This window comes from Rhagoletis pomonella, unplaced genomic scaffold (assembly GCF_013731165.1).
Source record: "Rhagoletis pomonella isolate Grant_MI unplaced genomic scaffold, Rhpom_1.0 Rhpom_scaffold_00005, whole genome shotgun sequence".
In the NCBI taxonomy this organism is placed as follows: Eukaryota; Metazoa; Arthropoda; class Insecta; order Diptera; family Tephritidae; genus Rhagoletis; species Rhagoletis pomonella.
Genome location: NW_023458559.1, coordinates 9,053,723 through 9,072,075, shown reverse-complemented (window position 1 = coordinate 9,072,075; position 18,353 = coordinate 9,053,723). Strand labels below are relative to the sequence as shown.

Here is an 18,353-nt window from a genome sequence, read left to right as displayed (position 1 = left end):
TTTTCGGGTTCAGGTTATCCGTCGGTAGAACAATGGGTGGAGCATTTTGAAGAAAATGCAATGGCAGAACGTTGGGATAGCCTGCAGATGTTCATATACACTAAACAGCTTTTAAAAGGTGCAGCTAGGATTTTCGTGCGCAGTCAAGAGGGCATAAATTTGTGGAACGCGCTACGTAGGGCACTACTGAAAGAATTCGGTACCACTCTGTAGGCAGTTGAAGTGGATCGCAGGCTCCGAAATCGTCGCAGGCGCGCGGGTGAGGATTATAAGGAGTATTTATACAGCCTTATGGAGCTAGGGAAACAGATTAACCTCGATGAAGTTAGTATCATCGAATACTTTATAGAAGGCATCCCACTTCTGACACCAAATGTAGGGGGTAATGAAACTATAACCCGCTTTTTTAAAATGTACGATAAATTTATTTGTGCGTTTTGTTACATAAAATAGTTCAGTTTAACGTACAGTCTAACATTTACACAGATTTTAACTTAATAGACTCGCCGGCATACCGCGCACTACAACCGCTGAACCGCTCGCTTCGACTCTAAATTTTATTCTGCCATAGTTCATCCGAAAGTTCTATTTCGTTGTTTTCATTTACAGACTGTAAATAGGTTGTTTTCCCGGGGTTCATCGCGTCGTTGTGTGAAGAGTTGCATTTTGGGGTAGTTGACTCGTAAGCAGTTTTAGCGTAAGTGGTATTCAGTAGTTACGTCCTGTCCGTGTCGCTTTGTCAACCGATCCCACATACATACTAACATTTTCATTTGTTTGTCACTTGTTGTTCTGACTTCCATTTTTATATTAGATTTCGTTTTGATCCGACACAAGCACGCGCCTGCCTCCGCAAGCACCCCCTCTGCCTATCGCTTATTAAATTTCTGTTTCTCTTTTATTATTCGTTTTTATTTTTTCATTTTGCTTTAAACTATGGTAAATTTCGTCGAAGCGTGGTGGAACGGAAAAATCTTTGGTGTGGTGGCAGCCGAAGTGGTGTATTTGCTCCACCGCAACCCACAATTTTTGGCGACAATTAGTTCACACAGAAAATGCGCCGTCTCATTCATATACGTTCTCTGCTGCTAGTGATAGCAGAGCGTAATTTGCCGGCGCAACTATGTAGGATAGTTTTAGCCTGTGGTATGATAGATTCTATTGTGAATTCCTTGGTAAGATAAAATACCGGAAATTAGTTTGAATAAATCAGCTGTTAACCTTGGGATATTTCTATACGAATTTCTGTAGAGCACCTACCGGGTGTGTGGTTTGTACTTGATCTGAATGCTGAAATTAAATAACACACCGATTTCTTTCTGATTATGCTCCTAATTCGTGGCACATTGGGCGCGTTCATATTGTCTAACCGTAGACTGACAGTTTTGACAAAATTTTCATGTTAAAAAATCTTTTGTTACACTACTTTATTTTACTCCTTTGATTGTACATGTTAAATAAAAGCTTGTTTTTAAAAAATATTTTTTTTACATTATTTTATTTAAAATTATAAAACCGGCACCTTTCGTTGTATTAGAAAAAAATTAGGTTTAAAATTAGAGGGCTGGGCCTCTAGATATGCAAGAAGGTTTCATAATTTTGAATAGGGTTACCACCTGTTTAAAACTTACACCGTTCGCGCAATTTAAAAAAATTATATAATATCGCTAGCTTAGAGTGAAAAGTTGCTAAGTCCCAATTCAAAAATTGTGCAGGAGAGGAAAAAAACTTCTAAAGCTTTTTTCTTTAAGTATTTCGCAAAACTTTGAATACAGCATTTAAAGCAAAGCAAAACTCCATACGAACCAGACGAATGCGATCTTTATTAAAAGATTTTGTACTATTTTCGACTTATCGAAATTTCGGAGTTTTTTTTTGGACTTAGCAAATTTTCGTTTAATCGAATATAAACGAGAAAACATAAAACAAGGATCTTTATCCTTTTCAAAACGATGCATTTTTAATTTCTCTAGCCTCCTGTATCAAAATATGAGTTTTCATAAAAAGCGGACTTAGCAACTTTTCACTCTAAGCTAGCGATATGCCATATGCCAAGCGGGCTTGGTCTATAGATCTGCAAGGAAGAACCTCTAATTTTTTTAAAAAGGGTTGCCACCTGTTACACATTTTTTTTCGTGCAGAGTATCCGATTTACACCGTTCTCTCGTGTTTCAAAATGTGGTGTAAAATTAAAGGTATTCACCTATAGACGTGATTTGATTTTTTTTTTAAGTTGCGCCGCCTAATTAAAAATGCATTGTTTAAAATATGATAGTAAAATATCACAATATTGGTTTGAGATTAAATTAATATGTTGGTGTTTTTAATAGAGTTGCTACTTATTAAACACATTTATAACTATGAATGGTAAGTAATGTATTAAGGGCATTCGATATCGAAGCTAGTTAAGAGTTGTTAACTAGATGACAACTCTCGAAAATTCGCATACATTTATACAAAGGCCATTTAACTAGCTGTCGTTTGATACCAATATCGAATATACTTAATACGTTACTTACCTTTCATAGCTATATATTTTTTAATAGGTGGCAACTCTTAAGAGCACGAACATATTAATTTAGTATAAAAACCCCTCGCTTTGTGCTCATGTTGCGATATTTTACTTAGTATGAAACCTGAGTGGCAAACCTTAAAAAAAATTATACCCAAAGCACATCTCTAGGTGAACACCTTTCACTTGGCACCTCATTTCGAGAGAACGGTGTAAATCTGGTGCTCTGCACAAAAAAAAATAATAATTTTTAACAGCTGGCAACCCTTTAAAAAAAAATACGTTCTTCCTTGTAGATCTATAGACCAAGCCCGTTTATATGACATGGGGACCCCTTTTCAAAAATCTCATACCTTTTTGTACATTTAGAGCCCAAACCCTTTAATTCGGAACCTTAGTTTTTAAAATCGAATAATCGGTGCAGATCTGGTGCCGTTAACAAAGATGCCTTCATGTATTGTATTTATACATAGTACTTACATACATATTTAGATTTGATCTAACCCTGGTATTTGTGTATTAGGGAGTTATTAGAATCCAGATAGGAGCTTTAGAACTATTAAATTCGAGTATACACAACTCTGGATTACTTGATTTGGAACTTTGACTTTTATTTTTGCCTGAAAAAATAAAAGGCAACAATTACCGATTATTTTCTGCTCAAAAAAATAAAAATAAAAAAATAACTTAAATTTTTTGCTTTTTATTATAAAATGCATAACCGGTACGGTCTCTGTCTTTGTAGCATTTATAATTTACATGTGGCTCTTTTCGGCCTCGGTCTTGCCCACCCCTGGGCTTAATCTAGCCGGAAAACGGCTAAAATGGGAACACTGATCTTGAATAAGATTGATGCAGTGATGGGCAAAATTGTATTTACTAAGTATTAAATACTAAGTACAAAAGAATTTAGGTATTTGTGTTGTGGTAAATACCAAAGTACTATTTACTTAAGTATTTTGGATGTTACTAAATACCAAGTATGCTAGTATTTACTTATTTTCACAGCCCTAAATACCGCGAACCAAAGTATTTAGAGACTTTGCCTTCACTAAATACCGCGAACAAAAGTATTTAGAGACTTTATCTTTACTAAATACTGAATACAAAAGTACTCGGTATCAAGGGCTTCACTAAATACTGGATACCAAACCACTAAGCACTTATGTCTTGATTAAATACTTGCATTAACTCAGTGTAAAAATAAAAAAACACTATTCGGCATTCTCGAGACTAATGGCCGGATTTTTGAAAGTTTGGTGCATATTCCCGGATTTTGGAGACTACTTCGGGATTGTCTAGACTAATATCGGGATTATTCCGGGATTTTCAAAACCACTTCGGGGTTTTTGGGACTTTTCGAATTTCGGAATTATCGGGACTAATATCGGAGCTTTTGGACTTTAGGAACTATTTCGGAATTTTCGAGACTACTTCGGCGTGTTTGGGATTCTAGGGACTAATATCGGGATTTATGCCCCGAAAGTCTCAAAAATCTTTGTATAGGTCCCGATAATCCCTAAGTAGTCTCGAAAATCCCGAAATTGTCTCTAAAGTCCCGAAAACTCCGAAGTAGTCCCTAAAGACCCAAAAATCCCTATATTAGTCTCGAAAGTCCTGTTATTAGTCCCGGAGATCCTGATAGTCTGGAAAAGGCCGAAGTAGTCTAGAAGACCTCGAAATAGTGCCGAAAGTCCCAATAAATCCCGAAATAGTCCCGAAAGTCTTAAAATATCCTCAAAAGTCGCAAAAATTCCGATATTAGTCACGAGAATCCTGACAACTCCGAAGTAGTGTCGAAAATCCCGATATATACTCTAAAGACATAAAAATCCCGATATTAGTCAGGGGAATCTCGAAAACTCCGAAGTAGTCTAGAAAACCTCGAAATAGTGTCGAAAGTTCCAATAAATCCCGAGATAGTCACGAAAGTCTCAAAAATCCCGAGAATCCCGAAGTTGTATCGAGAATCCTTAAAAGTCCCGAGAATTACGAAATAGTTTCGAGAATTGCGAAATAGTTTCGAAAATCCCGAAATAGTCTTGAAAATCCTGATTTAGTCCGGAGAATCTATAAAATCCCGAAATACTTCCCAAATTGAGATGTGGTGAGTTTAGGTGAGGTGTGATGAGTTGATTGAAGGTGAGGTGAAGTGAGTTTTGGTAAAGTAAGTTGAGGTGAGTGTAAGGTGAGGAGTTAATACATGCTAGTGTGAGAAGGCAAACCCCAGCACTCGGTGGTATTCTTTCTTTTGTCCATTTCTTTCTTATATAACTACACCTTTCTTTTATATAAAAAATACTTTATGTAGAATTTTCTGAACCTTGTAATCTTTATTTCCGTATTTTTTATTTATTAGGTTAATTGTTGTCTTTAATTGTTTCATAGAACAATTAAAAAAAGTAATTGCAATTAAATTAATTGCAGTGTGCAATTACAAATTTAATTGCCATTAAAATTTGAATGGCAAATAATTTAATTGCAATTAATTTAATTGCAATGCACAATGAAAAGTTTAATTGCAATTAATTTAATAGTAATGTGCAATTAAAAATTTAATTGCAATTACTTGTTTAATCAATTAACGAGGTAAGTGAAATATTAATTGAATTACGCCCAACACTGCTTAAGGACAATCATAACCAAGAAAGCCCGTTTCTTTATCTTCAAAAAGACGTTAAGATGAAGTCTCCACAATGAGTAGAGCCCTAGATATAACGATTTGAAGAAGTACATGAATGGTCAGAGTCACAAAAAAAATCGAACTCTGAGAGATTATATCTCCGAAGAAAAAAAAGAAAAACAAGTAAAAGATCTAAGTTCGGGTGGAGCCGAACAATAAACACACGGCGCAAGTATTAAATATAGTTTTTCACCCTCTGAAAACTACCGTTACATGGTTTTACCCCTATTTCTAACAATTTCGATAGTATGTCCGGTTATACTTAATGAGATAAACTTGTATAGTTAGATGTGGGCGGTATCACGCCCACTTTCCAAAATTCTATAATAATGTTACGTTTTTTCAAGGAATTGTTATTAGTATCCATTCTGAGTAAATTAGCGTCCTCAAAATTTCCAGATATCCATGTTTCAAGAATTTCTGAAATTTACCGTTATATGAAAAGCGGGAGTAATTTTTAACGTTTTGCTTTTGTGTTGTAAGCGAAATAATCGTATCAAGTTTGGTACAAATTGATCGAACGGTTACCGAGATATACATACATACCTGGTCATAAATGGGCGGTGGCATGCCCATTTTCCAAAATTTTAACATAAACGTAGTTTTTGCTAAAGAATTATTGCAAACATCACTTTTGAATAAATTAGCTTCTGTATTTACTGATTTTATCGAAGATTTCGTATTTCTCTAAATTACCGTTATATGGGATGTGGGCGTGGTTATTGTCCGATTTCAAAAAATTTCAGCCATTTGGTATGTTGTACCAAGGCGGTTACCAAGATAAACACATGTATCATCATAAGTGGGCGTGGCTACGCCAATTTTCCAAAAACTTATAATATTCTTATTTTACGTCCAAAAATCATTGTAAATATCAAGTTTCAGTGAATAAGCTTCAATATCGCAGTTTTCGTATTTCTAAAGACCCCCATATAACGGGGAAGTCGGTGTGGTTACGGTCCGATTTCGCCCTTTTTCAATAGCTACGTACCAAATTTTGTTGAGATATCTCAAGTTTTCATTCTGCTCATTTATGTATACATTTGTCTATATCTATCTCGATTCTGTTTGGGTGTTACAAACAACCGTTATGTGAACAAATTTATAATACCCTTGTGCACAAGTGCGCTCGGGTATAACAATTCTCGAATACGTGTTAGCTTATTTAATTTATGTATGTGGGGCGTTCCATACCAAAATTGACGGGGTTCACACTTCATGTGTTTGATTTGTCTCAAATTTTTAGGGTTGATGGATAAACATAAATTATAAATAAATATGAAATTTGAGCTTAATTAATATATTTTAAAAATTGTACAGCACAAAAACAAAAACAAATCGATTTAATAGTTTTCCAAATATCTCGAGAACGGGGCGAGGAAAAAATTTGAAAAAAACCACATACACACATCACGATTATCTATGAAAATAAACATTTTTTAAATTTTATTTTCTTGAAAAATTTTTTGTTAGAAAAAATTAGTTTTTGAAAATATGCCATCTCGAAATTTAGATTTCTTTTGAATTTTTTTTAGAATTTTTTTGAGTATGCAGTTTTGTAGCCCGTTAGGTTTTTTAATGATAATGGGCAAGCTTTAAGCTACTACAAAATTGTGTAGATTTTTAATATTTTTTTATGTTGACGGCTTTTGCACTTTGTTCTTATGAAAGAAAATGCGTAAAACCGTTTTCAAATAAAATTAAAAAAAAAATTAACGCCAGTTTTGCAATCGCTTAAAACTTGCACTTATTATACTAAAATTTAATGGGCTATAAAACTGCATACTCAAAAGAATTCTAAAAAAAATTTTAAAAATTTGCATTTCCTAATGTACCTACTCATTTTACTCAACTTCGGTGTAAAAAAAAATTCATAACTCAAATTATTGTAGGGTGCACTCTACAATACTATACTTAAAATTTGCGCAATACTCACTGTGATTGTTTTGAGATGTCATATTTTCAAAAACTAATTTTTTTATAAAAAAATTTGTATGTGAAACATTTTTCAAGAAAAAAATTTAAAAAATATTTATTTTCATAGATAATTTTTATATGTGTATGCGCGATTTTTTTTTTCAAATCTTTTCCTCGCCACGTTCACGAGATATTTGGAAAACTATTAAATCGATTTGTTTTTGTTTTTGTGCTGTACAATTTTTAAAAAATATATTAATCAAGCTCAAATTTCATATTTAATTATAATCTATGTTTATCCATCAACCCTAAAAATTTGAGACAAATCAGACAAATGAAGTGTGAACCCCGTCCATTTTGGTATGGAACACCCCATGTATGTAGGATTAAATAGGCGAAACTTAGTAGTTTTGGTTATGTCTTTTTTTAACACCAATTGAACAATAGTTTCTGATCTATTATCGTTACACTAACAGGCCTATTCTGCTTGTTACCGAACATTTTGACGCCGGAAAATTTTGTTACCAAAAAATAACACCACTTCTTGAAACCGCAATTCAGGTATGAAGTTTTGTATAAGTTCTGGTGTTGCATACTTCACCGAGCAATATTTTGTTAACTGGTTATGAGATGGTAGCAAAATTTACCAGTGTGCAGAATGCGAAAAGGGTTTAAAAATTACCAGGAACTTTATTTACCGGTAACAAAATTTTTGTTACCAACGCAGAATAGGCCGGTAAATACGACGTGCGCTTGGTGGCGGCTTACAATTGATTGACGAAATTGATAACCTTCGTATGGTCCGTTCGTTTCCTAGCGTCTGTTGATGGGTATGTTAAGACTAATCGTATTGTGTTTCTGTTAAGGTCTTGTAGGTGTTGCGTCGTTGTCTTCAACTGTATTGGCAGATTGAGAGATAGATGTCGTCCTACATGTATAAAATCCATAAAAAAATTTTAAGCGAATCGGAGACATGACATCATTTTTTTTACGAAATCCGTCCGACTGGTATATATACATAAGTATATATACATACATATGTTGTGGCATACTAATCTTACTACGCATATGTGTATACATATGTATAAATACTATATGTACATAAGTGTAAAGATAATCTCTTATTTTTTATTTTTTGTTAAAATGACGGCGACTGCAATATGAGTGAATTTCAATTCCATAGTTTTTAGTTTATTCGGTTTGTTATTAGCTTTTTAAACTAATATAAAATAAAGACATTTATATTTCTTTGCTTAAAAACACAAATTTGTTTTTATTTCTAGTAGTAGCAGGGATCACACGGTTTATGCATTTGTACAGGTTTGTGCATTTTGACAGTTACAGAGTGTGGTTATTTGGAAATTTTTTTAAATTCCTAGACAACAGCATTCTGTGGTCGGTCAAACCAGACAATCGTTAACTTAAACCAAAAAAAATTTGATTTTACTTATTTAGTTCATACGGAATACCTGCAAGGTATCGTTTCATCCCTAGTGGCGGTTATATTGGTTGACTATTTATCGGATTTGTGTCTGTTTATTTAATGAATCATCTAACTAACCTGCTGGGTAGTCACATTTGGCGTCTCTAACTATCTTAAGCGCTTTACGCAGATCGGCGTCTTTATCAATGAAAACATGGCAGACACCTTCGGCGTGTCCCAGCACTGGTATGTGTACAGATTGCTCCTGTATAGTACGAACAAGTTCTGACGATCCACGCGGAATTATTAAATCAATATGATCTTCCATTGATAAAAGGTCACTAATTTCTTCACGAGTTGAAACCTAAAATAATAAAGTGAAAGGGACCAGTCTTTTATGTGATTTCATAGCTATTTATATTACTAGTGGTAGCTATATTTACATATGTTGGCTTTAAATAACTTAGTAATTGTTTTCAAATTAAACCATATATTATACATACCTTAAAATTTATCAACATCCTAATTCACTATTCGGTATTTTAATATTAATAAAGTTTTAACAACTTTCTAGACGCCCTTACTTTGGATTCATAATTTGTGATAAAACTAAATTCTACTCACCAGGGAAACTGCATTCTCTGCTCCAACCGTAGAAAGTGCCTCCTTGACCAACTCCATCAGAGCTTTATTGCTGTGAGAAGCCTCTTTGCCCCCCTTAAGTAGAAGGCCGTTGGCTGACGCCATTGCCAAAGCAGCTACCTGAGGCAACGAATCAGGACGAGATTCGAATATTACTAAGAGGACTCCAATAGGAACAGTGACTTGTTTTAATTCCAAATTATCTGCCAATCGCGTGTAACGTAGCACCCGTCCAACATTCTGAAGCAAAAATCATCGTTTTAATGTTTTAAATATTTAGAACGGGATATTTGTTATGTGCAGGGAACGATTTTAAGGACCTAAAAAACCCATAAAAATCGTAAAGGTATTTATTTTAGAAATGTTTATTTTACAAGTAAAAAAGTGAGTTATGGCGAATCCGCTACGTGCACTGTAAAACATTGTAAATATTTCCCCTTTCTGTAAACTAAATGATAGGCAGGGAAGTTTCTCCAGAAAGTTTCGATAATATGGTTAATTAGACTTAATGAAATAATTGGACCAATTTGGGTATGTATAAATCGATAAGAGCTTTTCGATACACAGTTATATTGTCATAACTGAGCGATGCCACGCCCATTTTCCATAAATCTATAATAATCTTATTTCCTGTTAAGAGATTGATGTAAAATTCACTTGGAGGAAATACAGTTACAGTTAAGTTGCACGGCTCAATACCGACTCTTGCGTCCTCGTTCACAGTCTGGGCAATGTGAGAAACCTATGTGCGAGATGCGGTAACCAACTCGAGTGGAGCCTTGGGTCACGGCAGAAAGAGAGGTAGCTTCGGTGGGGCCGCTCAGACTAATTCGGTTTAAGGGCTCACAGAAGTCTGCAGCGTAAGTTCACCAGTAGGTGCGGCTGCAAGCAGGTGACTGTGTTAAAGCCAGTGGCTCGCTATATAAACGTGCACCCGGTTGAAGGACCACAAAATTCTAGCAAAACCTGGTGAGCTGGATTTGGGACCCGGCACGTAAAACCATTTCCTATGACAGCGATGCCCCTTCTTTTGATGACCTGGAATGTCCGGACCTTTAATGGAATGCACGAAATCAGAATAAATTTATCAGTCGTTGATAGAGTTGCCAGATTTTTTGTGCACGAAATCAATACCTTAGATTTTTCTATGCTATAAAACTCTGAACTTTTCAGTACACTTTTATTCAAAGCAAAATTATGAATGTAAGTAACAGGAAATCCTTTACACTGCCAAAGTACATGTATTTAACAATATTTTGGTATACATATAAAATATAGTTCACAAAAAATAAAAATGGTATTGATTTTAACATGAGTGTACACATTAAGATGTAGTATAAAAATATCCTTATAATATCATTGTACACAAGAGCCAATAAATTATTTTATATTTGACATTTTTTAATAGCAACAATGAGATCATTTCCACTTTCAGTGTTTAAATAGTCAAAGATTCTATACATTTCATTTTAAAATTATTATTAATTTGAAGCTCACTTTCAAAAATTTTAATTAAAAGTCGGTTTTTCTCTTTGCGCCAGGAAGCAAACTTTATACTTAAAAGCCTGTCAGTTGCTTCGTTTGAGTGTGGTATTGAAAAAAAAAACAAAATTACATATTTTGACGTAGAATACGTCTTACCTTTCGATATGGAGGCTATGCTCAATTGTTGTTGTAATTTTTAGAGTTTCACGAAAACGCTTATTGCACAAGAACTAGTGAAGCGATTTCAAAGAAAGGTGTGGCGTTTTAAAGACAAAACTCCAAACCTATCGACAGATACATTTCTGTAAGTAATCAATTCAGTGTCTGCTGTAGAAACAACGGTAAATATTGTCTTATTTCGGGGTCAATTTTGAACATTTAATGTGCTCTAGCAACTTATGATTTGCAGACAAAACTATCATTTTCGGGATATAGGTTCTCTGGAGCAGTAGAAATATTATCGTGTACAAAATTTATATAAATTCAACAAATATCAAGCATTTTAAGGCAACATTTTTTTGAAAAAGTTAGCAAATTTTTTTTTTATTTCCACAACTCTCGAAAACCGCTCTAATGATTTTGTTTTTGTTTTCCTTAGTCAAAAATTCAAGTTGGTTGATATCTTCTAAGCATGTTTATTTTATTCAAATATATGGGTATAACTGATTTTCCATACAAAATCACTTCGTCATCATGCAAACACGTGCTTGCGCTGGAGATGAGAGAAGGAGACAAAAAGTATGTGCGCGTATGTATGTAGGTATTTCGGATTTTGAGTAACAGATGGCACAATATTTATAACCTAATCGCAGCGTATGTATGTAAATACATACATACGACCATATGTTGATTGCAGTTAATGTGGATCTGTTTTTCTTACAGTATCTACTCTATGTATGTATGTATGTAGCAACTTATGATTCGCAGATATAACTTTAGTTTTCGGGTTATAGGTTCCTTGGAGTAATATAAATATTATCGTGTACAAATTTTATATAAATTCAATAAATATCGGGCATTTTAAGGCAAAAAATTGTTGAAAAAATTAGCAAATTTTTTGTATTACCTATATTATCGAACACATGATTTTGTTTTTGTTTTCATTAATAAAAAAAATCAAGTTTTTTTCTTTCGTTTGGTATATGAGATGTATTGGTTGATATCTTCTAAGTATGTTTATTTTATTCAAATACATATATGGGCATTAATAATGTGACCAACCGTACTTCTTTCGGAAGTACAGTACTTCTTTTTCGCTCTTGTACTTCGTACTTCGAAGTACAGTCAAATGTACTTCTTTGCGATATTTTGTACTTCAGGAGGGAGATTCTGATTCGGATCGCTATCGCACTTTTTGACGCATGATATAAATGTTTTTGCGTCAAAAAGTGCGATAGCGATTTTAAAATGGTCGCTAACTAGTTACAGAATCTCCCCCTAGGTCCTGTACTTCTCTTCTGGACGATCGTCACATGGCCTGGGCGATGAATTCGTTCAAGCCATTAAAGTCGTCGGGAACCGATGGCATCATATATGTGCGCAGCTGCAAAGGTCTCTGAAGGAGTCGTGTAATTGGTTGGATCCTATTTATGCGAACTGCGTGAAGACCGGGTACATCCAAAGGCTTGGAGTGTAGACAGTGTTGCGTTCATCCCGAAGGCCGAAAAAGGATCTCATATTTCCCCTCTTCGTTTTTGCTAAAAACGCAATAGAGAACTGATAGACCTGTACGGAGTCAATAGAAGCACGCCACAACGTGGTATTCCCTCTCCCCTGCTCTGGATTTAAGGGACGATTTCTACGGTGGGCGATCAACGGCGACTTCCGAGGTAGCCTAATATTGAGGAAAGGGCAGGAAAGCTGTCGGTAGCCTTGAACTGCGGCAGGGGAGCTATCGGTGAAAGGTTGGGTCCTTCGCCCAAATTAATTCATTAGCTCTAGGAAACCAGATTTAAGCCTATATTTTTTCAAGCAGCCCTTGTCTGGTAGAACTCACTAGAGAAGGCTACACTTGTAACAGGAATTAGCGGAACATTAGAAACCACACCTACACTGGCGCTTAACATACTACATATGTTGAACACGGCGCATGCGAATATTGCAGACAGAATTGTCGCAGCACGAACTGATATTAAGCTAAGGGAAACCGGGTCCTTTTGTGACATAGAAAAGGAAAATAAGACGTTTCTCTGCCGCAGAAAATGTTTTTATAGGGCACCAGGAATGAGACTAGGAATTTCAACTGAGCCTTTTGTATCAGCTGTCAAGAGGAAGATGAAGTGGAATCATCTCGACTTTTTCTTTTAGACTGTCCAACCTTCGCGAGGCTAAGATGGAAGCATTTTGGGTCGCACTTCTGAACAAACACTGAGCTCTCAGGGATCGAAATTAGCCGCATTCGAAATTTCGTAATCGGCACGCGGCGTTAACTTAAACCATCCTAAGCTGTACTTCTGTGAGCTATGAAATAGTTGGTCACATTAGGCATAAATGATTTTCCATACAAAATCACTTTGTCATCATTTTGCAAGCACGTGCATGCGGTGAATGTGAGAGAAGGAGACAAAAAGTATGTGCGTGTAGTAGGGATGTTGCGAATGTGGAACTTTAGACATCCGCGGATGCGGATGTTTAAAAGCTAACATCCGCGGATGCGGATGCGAATGCGGATGTCAAGTGTTTTTAAGAAATATTTTAGGTGAGTAAATTAAGTGATTTAATGTTTCTGATAATGATAATGTTTCTTTTTTTATTTAGTACTTGAATTTAAAAATTGGAACATTGTATTTAATAAAAAGCTATGTTGCTGCCTTTTCGGGTTACAGCCTATTTTTTAAAGGGTCGTAAATCAAACCTGCGCCACTCGCTCGAGGCGACAAACTTGAAAAACTTGACAAAGTTGTAAATTCTTTTAGATTGACGCGACACCAGTTGGGAGGACTTGCAGTTTTATTTATTTTTCTTTTTATTGCGGTTCAATATTTCCTTTTTGAGAATTGCATGGGGGCTGTAAATGTCGCATGTATCCTCCTGACTTTCATGTTCACAATCTTCAGAATTTGTAGAACCTGTATCGTCATCAGCGTTTTTCGGTTTGAGTTTTTGTAATTCATTTTTAATCCTTTCTTCTGTGACTGGTTTGAAAAATGTGTGCTTATAGCGAGGTTCTAAATAGGTGGATATGGCAAATAAATTGTTATTTTCTAGGAATGAAAATTTCGAAAAAAATTCTTTTTTGAAAGTTGTGGCTGCTAGCCGAATTTATAATAATTTGAATTATTGGAATCACGGACGATGAAGGTCTCACATCTGCTCGAAAAGATTCACCCGTAATGAATATCTTGTAATTCGTTTTTTTTTTATTAGCTGAGCTCAACTTTTCCTAGTTGCAGGCAGTCACAATTAATTACTTACCGCGGTCGGTGCCATAAGCCATAAAATCCGTTTTGTTGTTCCATTCCATGCACTCAATGTGGTTTGATATTTGGAGGCAGGAGGAGTGTGACTTGGCATGCAATATAACGTTAGTATAGTATGGAAAGGGCGTATTTCACATTTCTCTGAAATGCAAAAACGATGTGGGGATTTATAATTCGATGAAATGCGTCATAATCAATCAAATAGTGAATTTTGGATTTTTAGTTAGTTCAGCGACGGTATGAGTTACGCCCTTTCCATACTATACTAACGATATATTGCATGCCAAGTCCCACTCCTCAATAGATATTAAATTCGCCTTGAATTGATTCTTATTTGATTTGTGAACTTGACTGTCGACTTTTTCACATTTTATTTTACTTTATTTTTATTTCGCTGCGTGCAAATTTTGATAATTATCACACATTTAAAGTAAATGTTGTTGTTTTCGAGGGAACAGAGGGCTATTTGCATAGTAAAACCGGTCAAAATTATTTGGTGTGTTTTCTGCTAAGTAATCAAAGAAAACACGGAACTTAATCTTAGTTTTTTCAACAGACCTTTGACAAATAATATTCCATAGTTACATAATTCTTACCAAATTAAAGGTTATGTTTTATCGCGCAAATTGTCGATTCTTCTTATAACTAAACGTTGAACATCTCCGCTGGAAATACCTAATGAAGAATATTACTCTTTGAATTTAAATTACAAAAGAAGGGGACGTAGGGGGCAGTTTTGACGTAGCATCTCCGCAGGCAAAAAATATTGGCTAGAATTTGTGATTTTGTTTGCCCAGATATACGTTTTATCAGTGTACTTGCACAATATTCGCATTCGCAAAAGCTCCGCATTGATTATTAAGAATGCGAATGTTAAAATTAATGCGGAAGCTCCGCGGTTGCGAATGCGAATATTCGCGACACCCTGGCGCGTAGGTATCTCGGCTTTTGAATAACAGATCTGTACCGTTCATCAGATCTGTACCGTTCGTTCGATTTTACAAAATGAGATATCGAATTAAAGGGCTTGGCCTGTGGATGTGCAATAAATTCTTATTTTTTCAAAAAGGGTGGCCACTTGATAAAAAATTTAATTCAAATTATTTTTAAGTTAAATCAATTATTACACTATGAGTCTCGATCATAATGGTTTTGAAAAGGCTTTATTTCTTAATTGTGTGTAGAAGCGTTGCCACCTGTTTCAAAAAGCAAGTTCTGCTTAAATAAAGGCAGACAATTTAAATGTATATCCTGATATGGATGTCAGGCGAAAGAGGTTGTGGTTTGAAAATATTTTGCAGAGAGTTGCCACCTTGTTACAAAGTTAGATTCAATATAAGCAATAGGTTAAATAAATTACTTCAATGTGAATAGAAATCAAAATTGCTTTGAAGAAACTTTATTTCCAAACTGCATGTATAAGTGTTGCCACTTGATTTTATAATTAAATTCAAATTTAATTAAGAGTATTAGATAATTTAAATATGTATAATAATACGAGTGTTAGACGAAAAAGGTTTATCGAGGTTTTGGTTTAAAAATAATTTGAACAGGAGTGCCATCTGTTTGAAAAGTCGAATTAGATTAAATTTTATGAAATATTGAAATATTGGCGTCAAACAGAGGAGTATTAAGAAAAATTGAGTTTCAGCATTTATAACATTAAAGAGGGTTTCCACCGGTGTAAAAAATTAAAGTCAAATTATTTAGTTAGTCAAATGACATATTAAAGTATGGGTATAAATTGACATGGGTTAAAAATGTTTTTTTCTTAACTTTATTTAAGAGGCTTTCCATATGTTTTAGAAATTAGAAGATATATGTACAATTTAAATATGTATCACAATGTGTGTGTTAATCGAAAAAGGTTTAACAAGGTTTTGGTTTTAAAGTATTTTGAATAGGGTTACCACCTGTTTTAAAATTAGAATTTAATTAAAGTATACATACGTTAAATGAAATATTAAAACCTGACGTGCAGCAAAGACCACTTGTTACAAACGTGTGCCAGACCTTCCTATACTGTATCCAACAACCCGCTATCGTAGACGGCGGTGAATGGGGGTATAATTTAATTAAGTTGCGATTGCTTCTGTCTTCGGACGCGCTTAGGGATTTTAACGCTTACTAAGTATAATTCTCCTTTCTGTGTTCCCGGAAAAGAGGGGCTTCCGCATGTCAAAGGCATACCACATTTCTTGTGCTTATAACTCCGACTGCGCCATCCACAGTATTTTCGCGCAGAACCCACATCGAAATTTACAAAAAAGTGCATAGTGCAAATTTATTAATAATTAGTGGTCGGAAATTTGAAACATTTATTTAGAATTAAAGTTTAATCCTTTAATTACACGTGTATGTTAAAGTTTTTAGATTCGGGTTATGCGTTTGGACCCAACAACCGAAAATCATTGTACAAATAAATAAACCGGGCCCAAGTTTCTCGATAAGGGGCAAAAATATTCTTCTTTGTTCGTTCATATTAAGCAGTGGATAAAAATATAGGTATACACGAAAGGCAAATTTGTATGTTTAAAAGAACACCACTAATATTTCCTGCAAACGATTTACATGTTTTATCTCGCTTCCGACAAAGAATTGTTTTTTGTACAAAATAACGCAAACAATTTGCAATTTCTTCCTCGTTCGTTTTTAGGCATGCCATTGTTACGAATTTCAAAAGTTCGAAAATAGGATTCGGATTGTAGCATACTATTTCTACGATTGGTAGCAAATTCCGAATGCGAAAAAGTTGCAGAATAGTGGTGAAAGTCTTCTTCATTTTTTATGAATTTGGGTATAAGAATACGCTAAATAGTGTATCTAACTCGTTGTCTTGTATGCAAACTTCTTTTACAATAGGTGTGTACTCGTATTGAGAGGACAAAATTATCCAGCAGAAAAAAATTCTGAGAATTTAGCAGCATTCGCTCTCAAAGAGACAAAATATCCACAGAAGTACGAGAACGCAAAATTTGCAATAACTTGCAGCCTTCGAAACAGCTGATCACTTCCACAGTTGCCACTGGTAGGTCATTTGGCAATTTATTTTCTGTGTGGTACATATTGCCCGATTTTGCATTTTATACAATTGCATACTTTTGGAATCGAAAAACCTTTTTAAAATACAAATTAATTATATCGGAATGAATGAAATATTTTTCTCAAAAAAGAGAATATCCTCCAAACACCCATCCTTGATCTAAAAAAATTAGTAGATATCTACAAATGTACATTTATGTAGATGCTACAAATGTACATTTAAAATTATAAAATTATAATTTCAACAATCAACCTACCAAAACAAATTCGTCCAACAAAATTTCAGCTTGCTGCAGTTTTATTTATTTTGGTATATTTAAAGGACAATTATGGTACAAACGAAAAATGACATACGGCAACCATAGTCAGCACACACCAAAGTAAACAAACTGAAGATTAAAAGTAAATTAACTAAAAATAAACTCAACAAACCTTGTGCTTAATAACTTTACTCTCTTTTTCGTTGTATACTACCATTAATAATAAAATTTGCCATAAATAATTCAAAAAGGTAATATTTTCTTTTGTTTATTTACAAACATATGTTTGTGTCAGCTGATTTTCTTACTTGCAAGTTTTCGCTGGGAAAAGTTTTTCCAGCAGAAATTTGCAGCTTTCTATCATATTTTGCCCTCTCAATTTCCCCTACTTTGCAAGTTTTTTGGGTACGAGAACGCAAAACCAGTAAAAGTTTTCTAAAACTTTTGATAGCTTTGCGTACGAGTACACTCCTAATGTCAGTAAATTTAGAAAAAAGAATTTTTGGTTGAAGGCAAAAGTCATTCAGTTATTCAAATTTGTTGTTATTAAACTAAAAGTTATTTTCGAGATAACAAGCAACACCGGACAAAAAAAGTCAGCCCTTTTTTTAAATAAATTATACTCCATCACGATTGCTCCTTTTGTTGTATTAATTGCTTCCGCTTATCAAACATTATCTGGAACATGTGAACTGTAATTAAATTATTTTCTTATTACTTTTTACAGTACAATGTTTTGCAAAAACCTTAAGAAAAACCTTAGGTATTATCTTTGTATAAAATAACTAGCAAATACCCTGCGTGCTTCGCGACGCCTCGTGTGTAATTTTGCATCTTATACTACGTTTATGCGACAGAATTCATGAATTCAAAAGTGGTCACGTTTATGCATAGTTCGCGAATTCATGAAATAAAGATCTTCGAAAAAGTGGCAACGCACTAGCGAGAAACTGCACAGTAGGGTTGGGGC

General features: G+C 34.5%; 1 protein-coding gene across 1 annotated transcript in view; it reads right to left on the bottom strand.

Moving 5' to 3' along the window:
* The window catches only part of LOC118738679 (delta-1-pyrroline-5-carboxylate synthase), a gene marked incomplete at its 5' end in the record, with an annotated part of 514,696 nt that overhangs the window by 274,605 nt on the left and 221,738 nt on the right, over window positions 1-18,353 (bottom strand). The window contains 2 exon segments of the mRNA XM_036469592.1: window positions 8,674-8,899; window positions 9,160-9,417. Of these exon segments, the coding sequence (XP_036325485.1) occupies window positions 8,674-8,899; window positions 9,160-9,417 (484 nt within the window).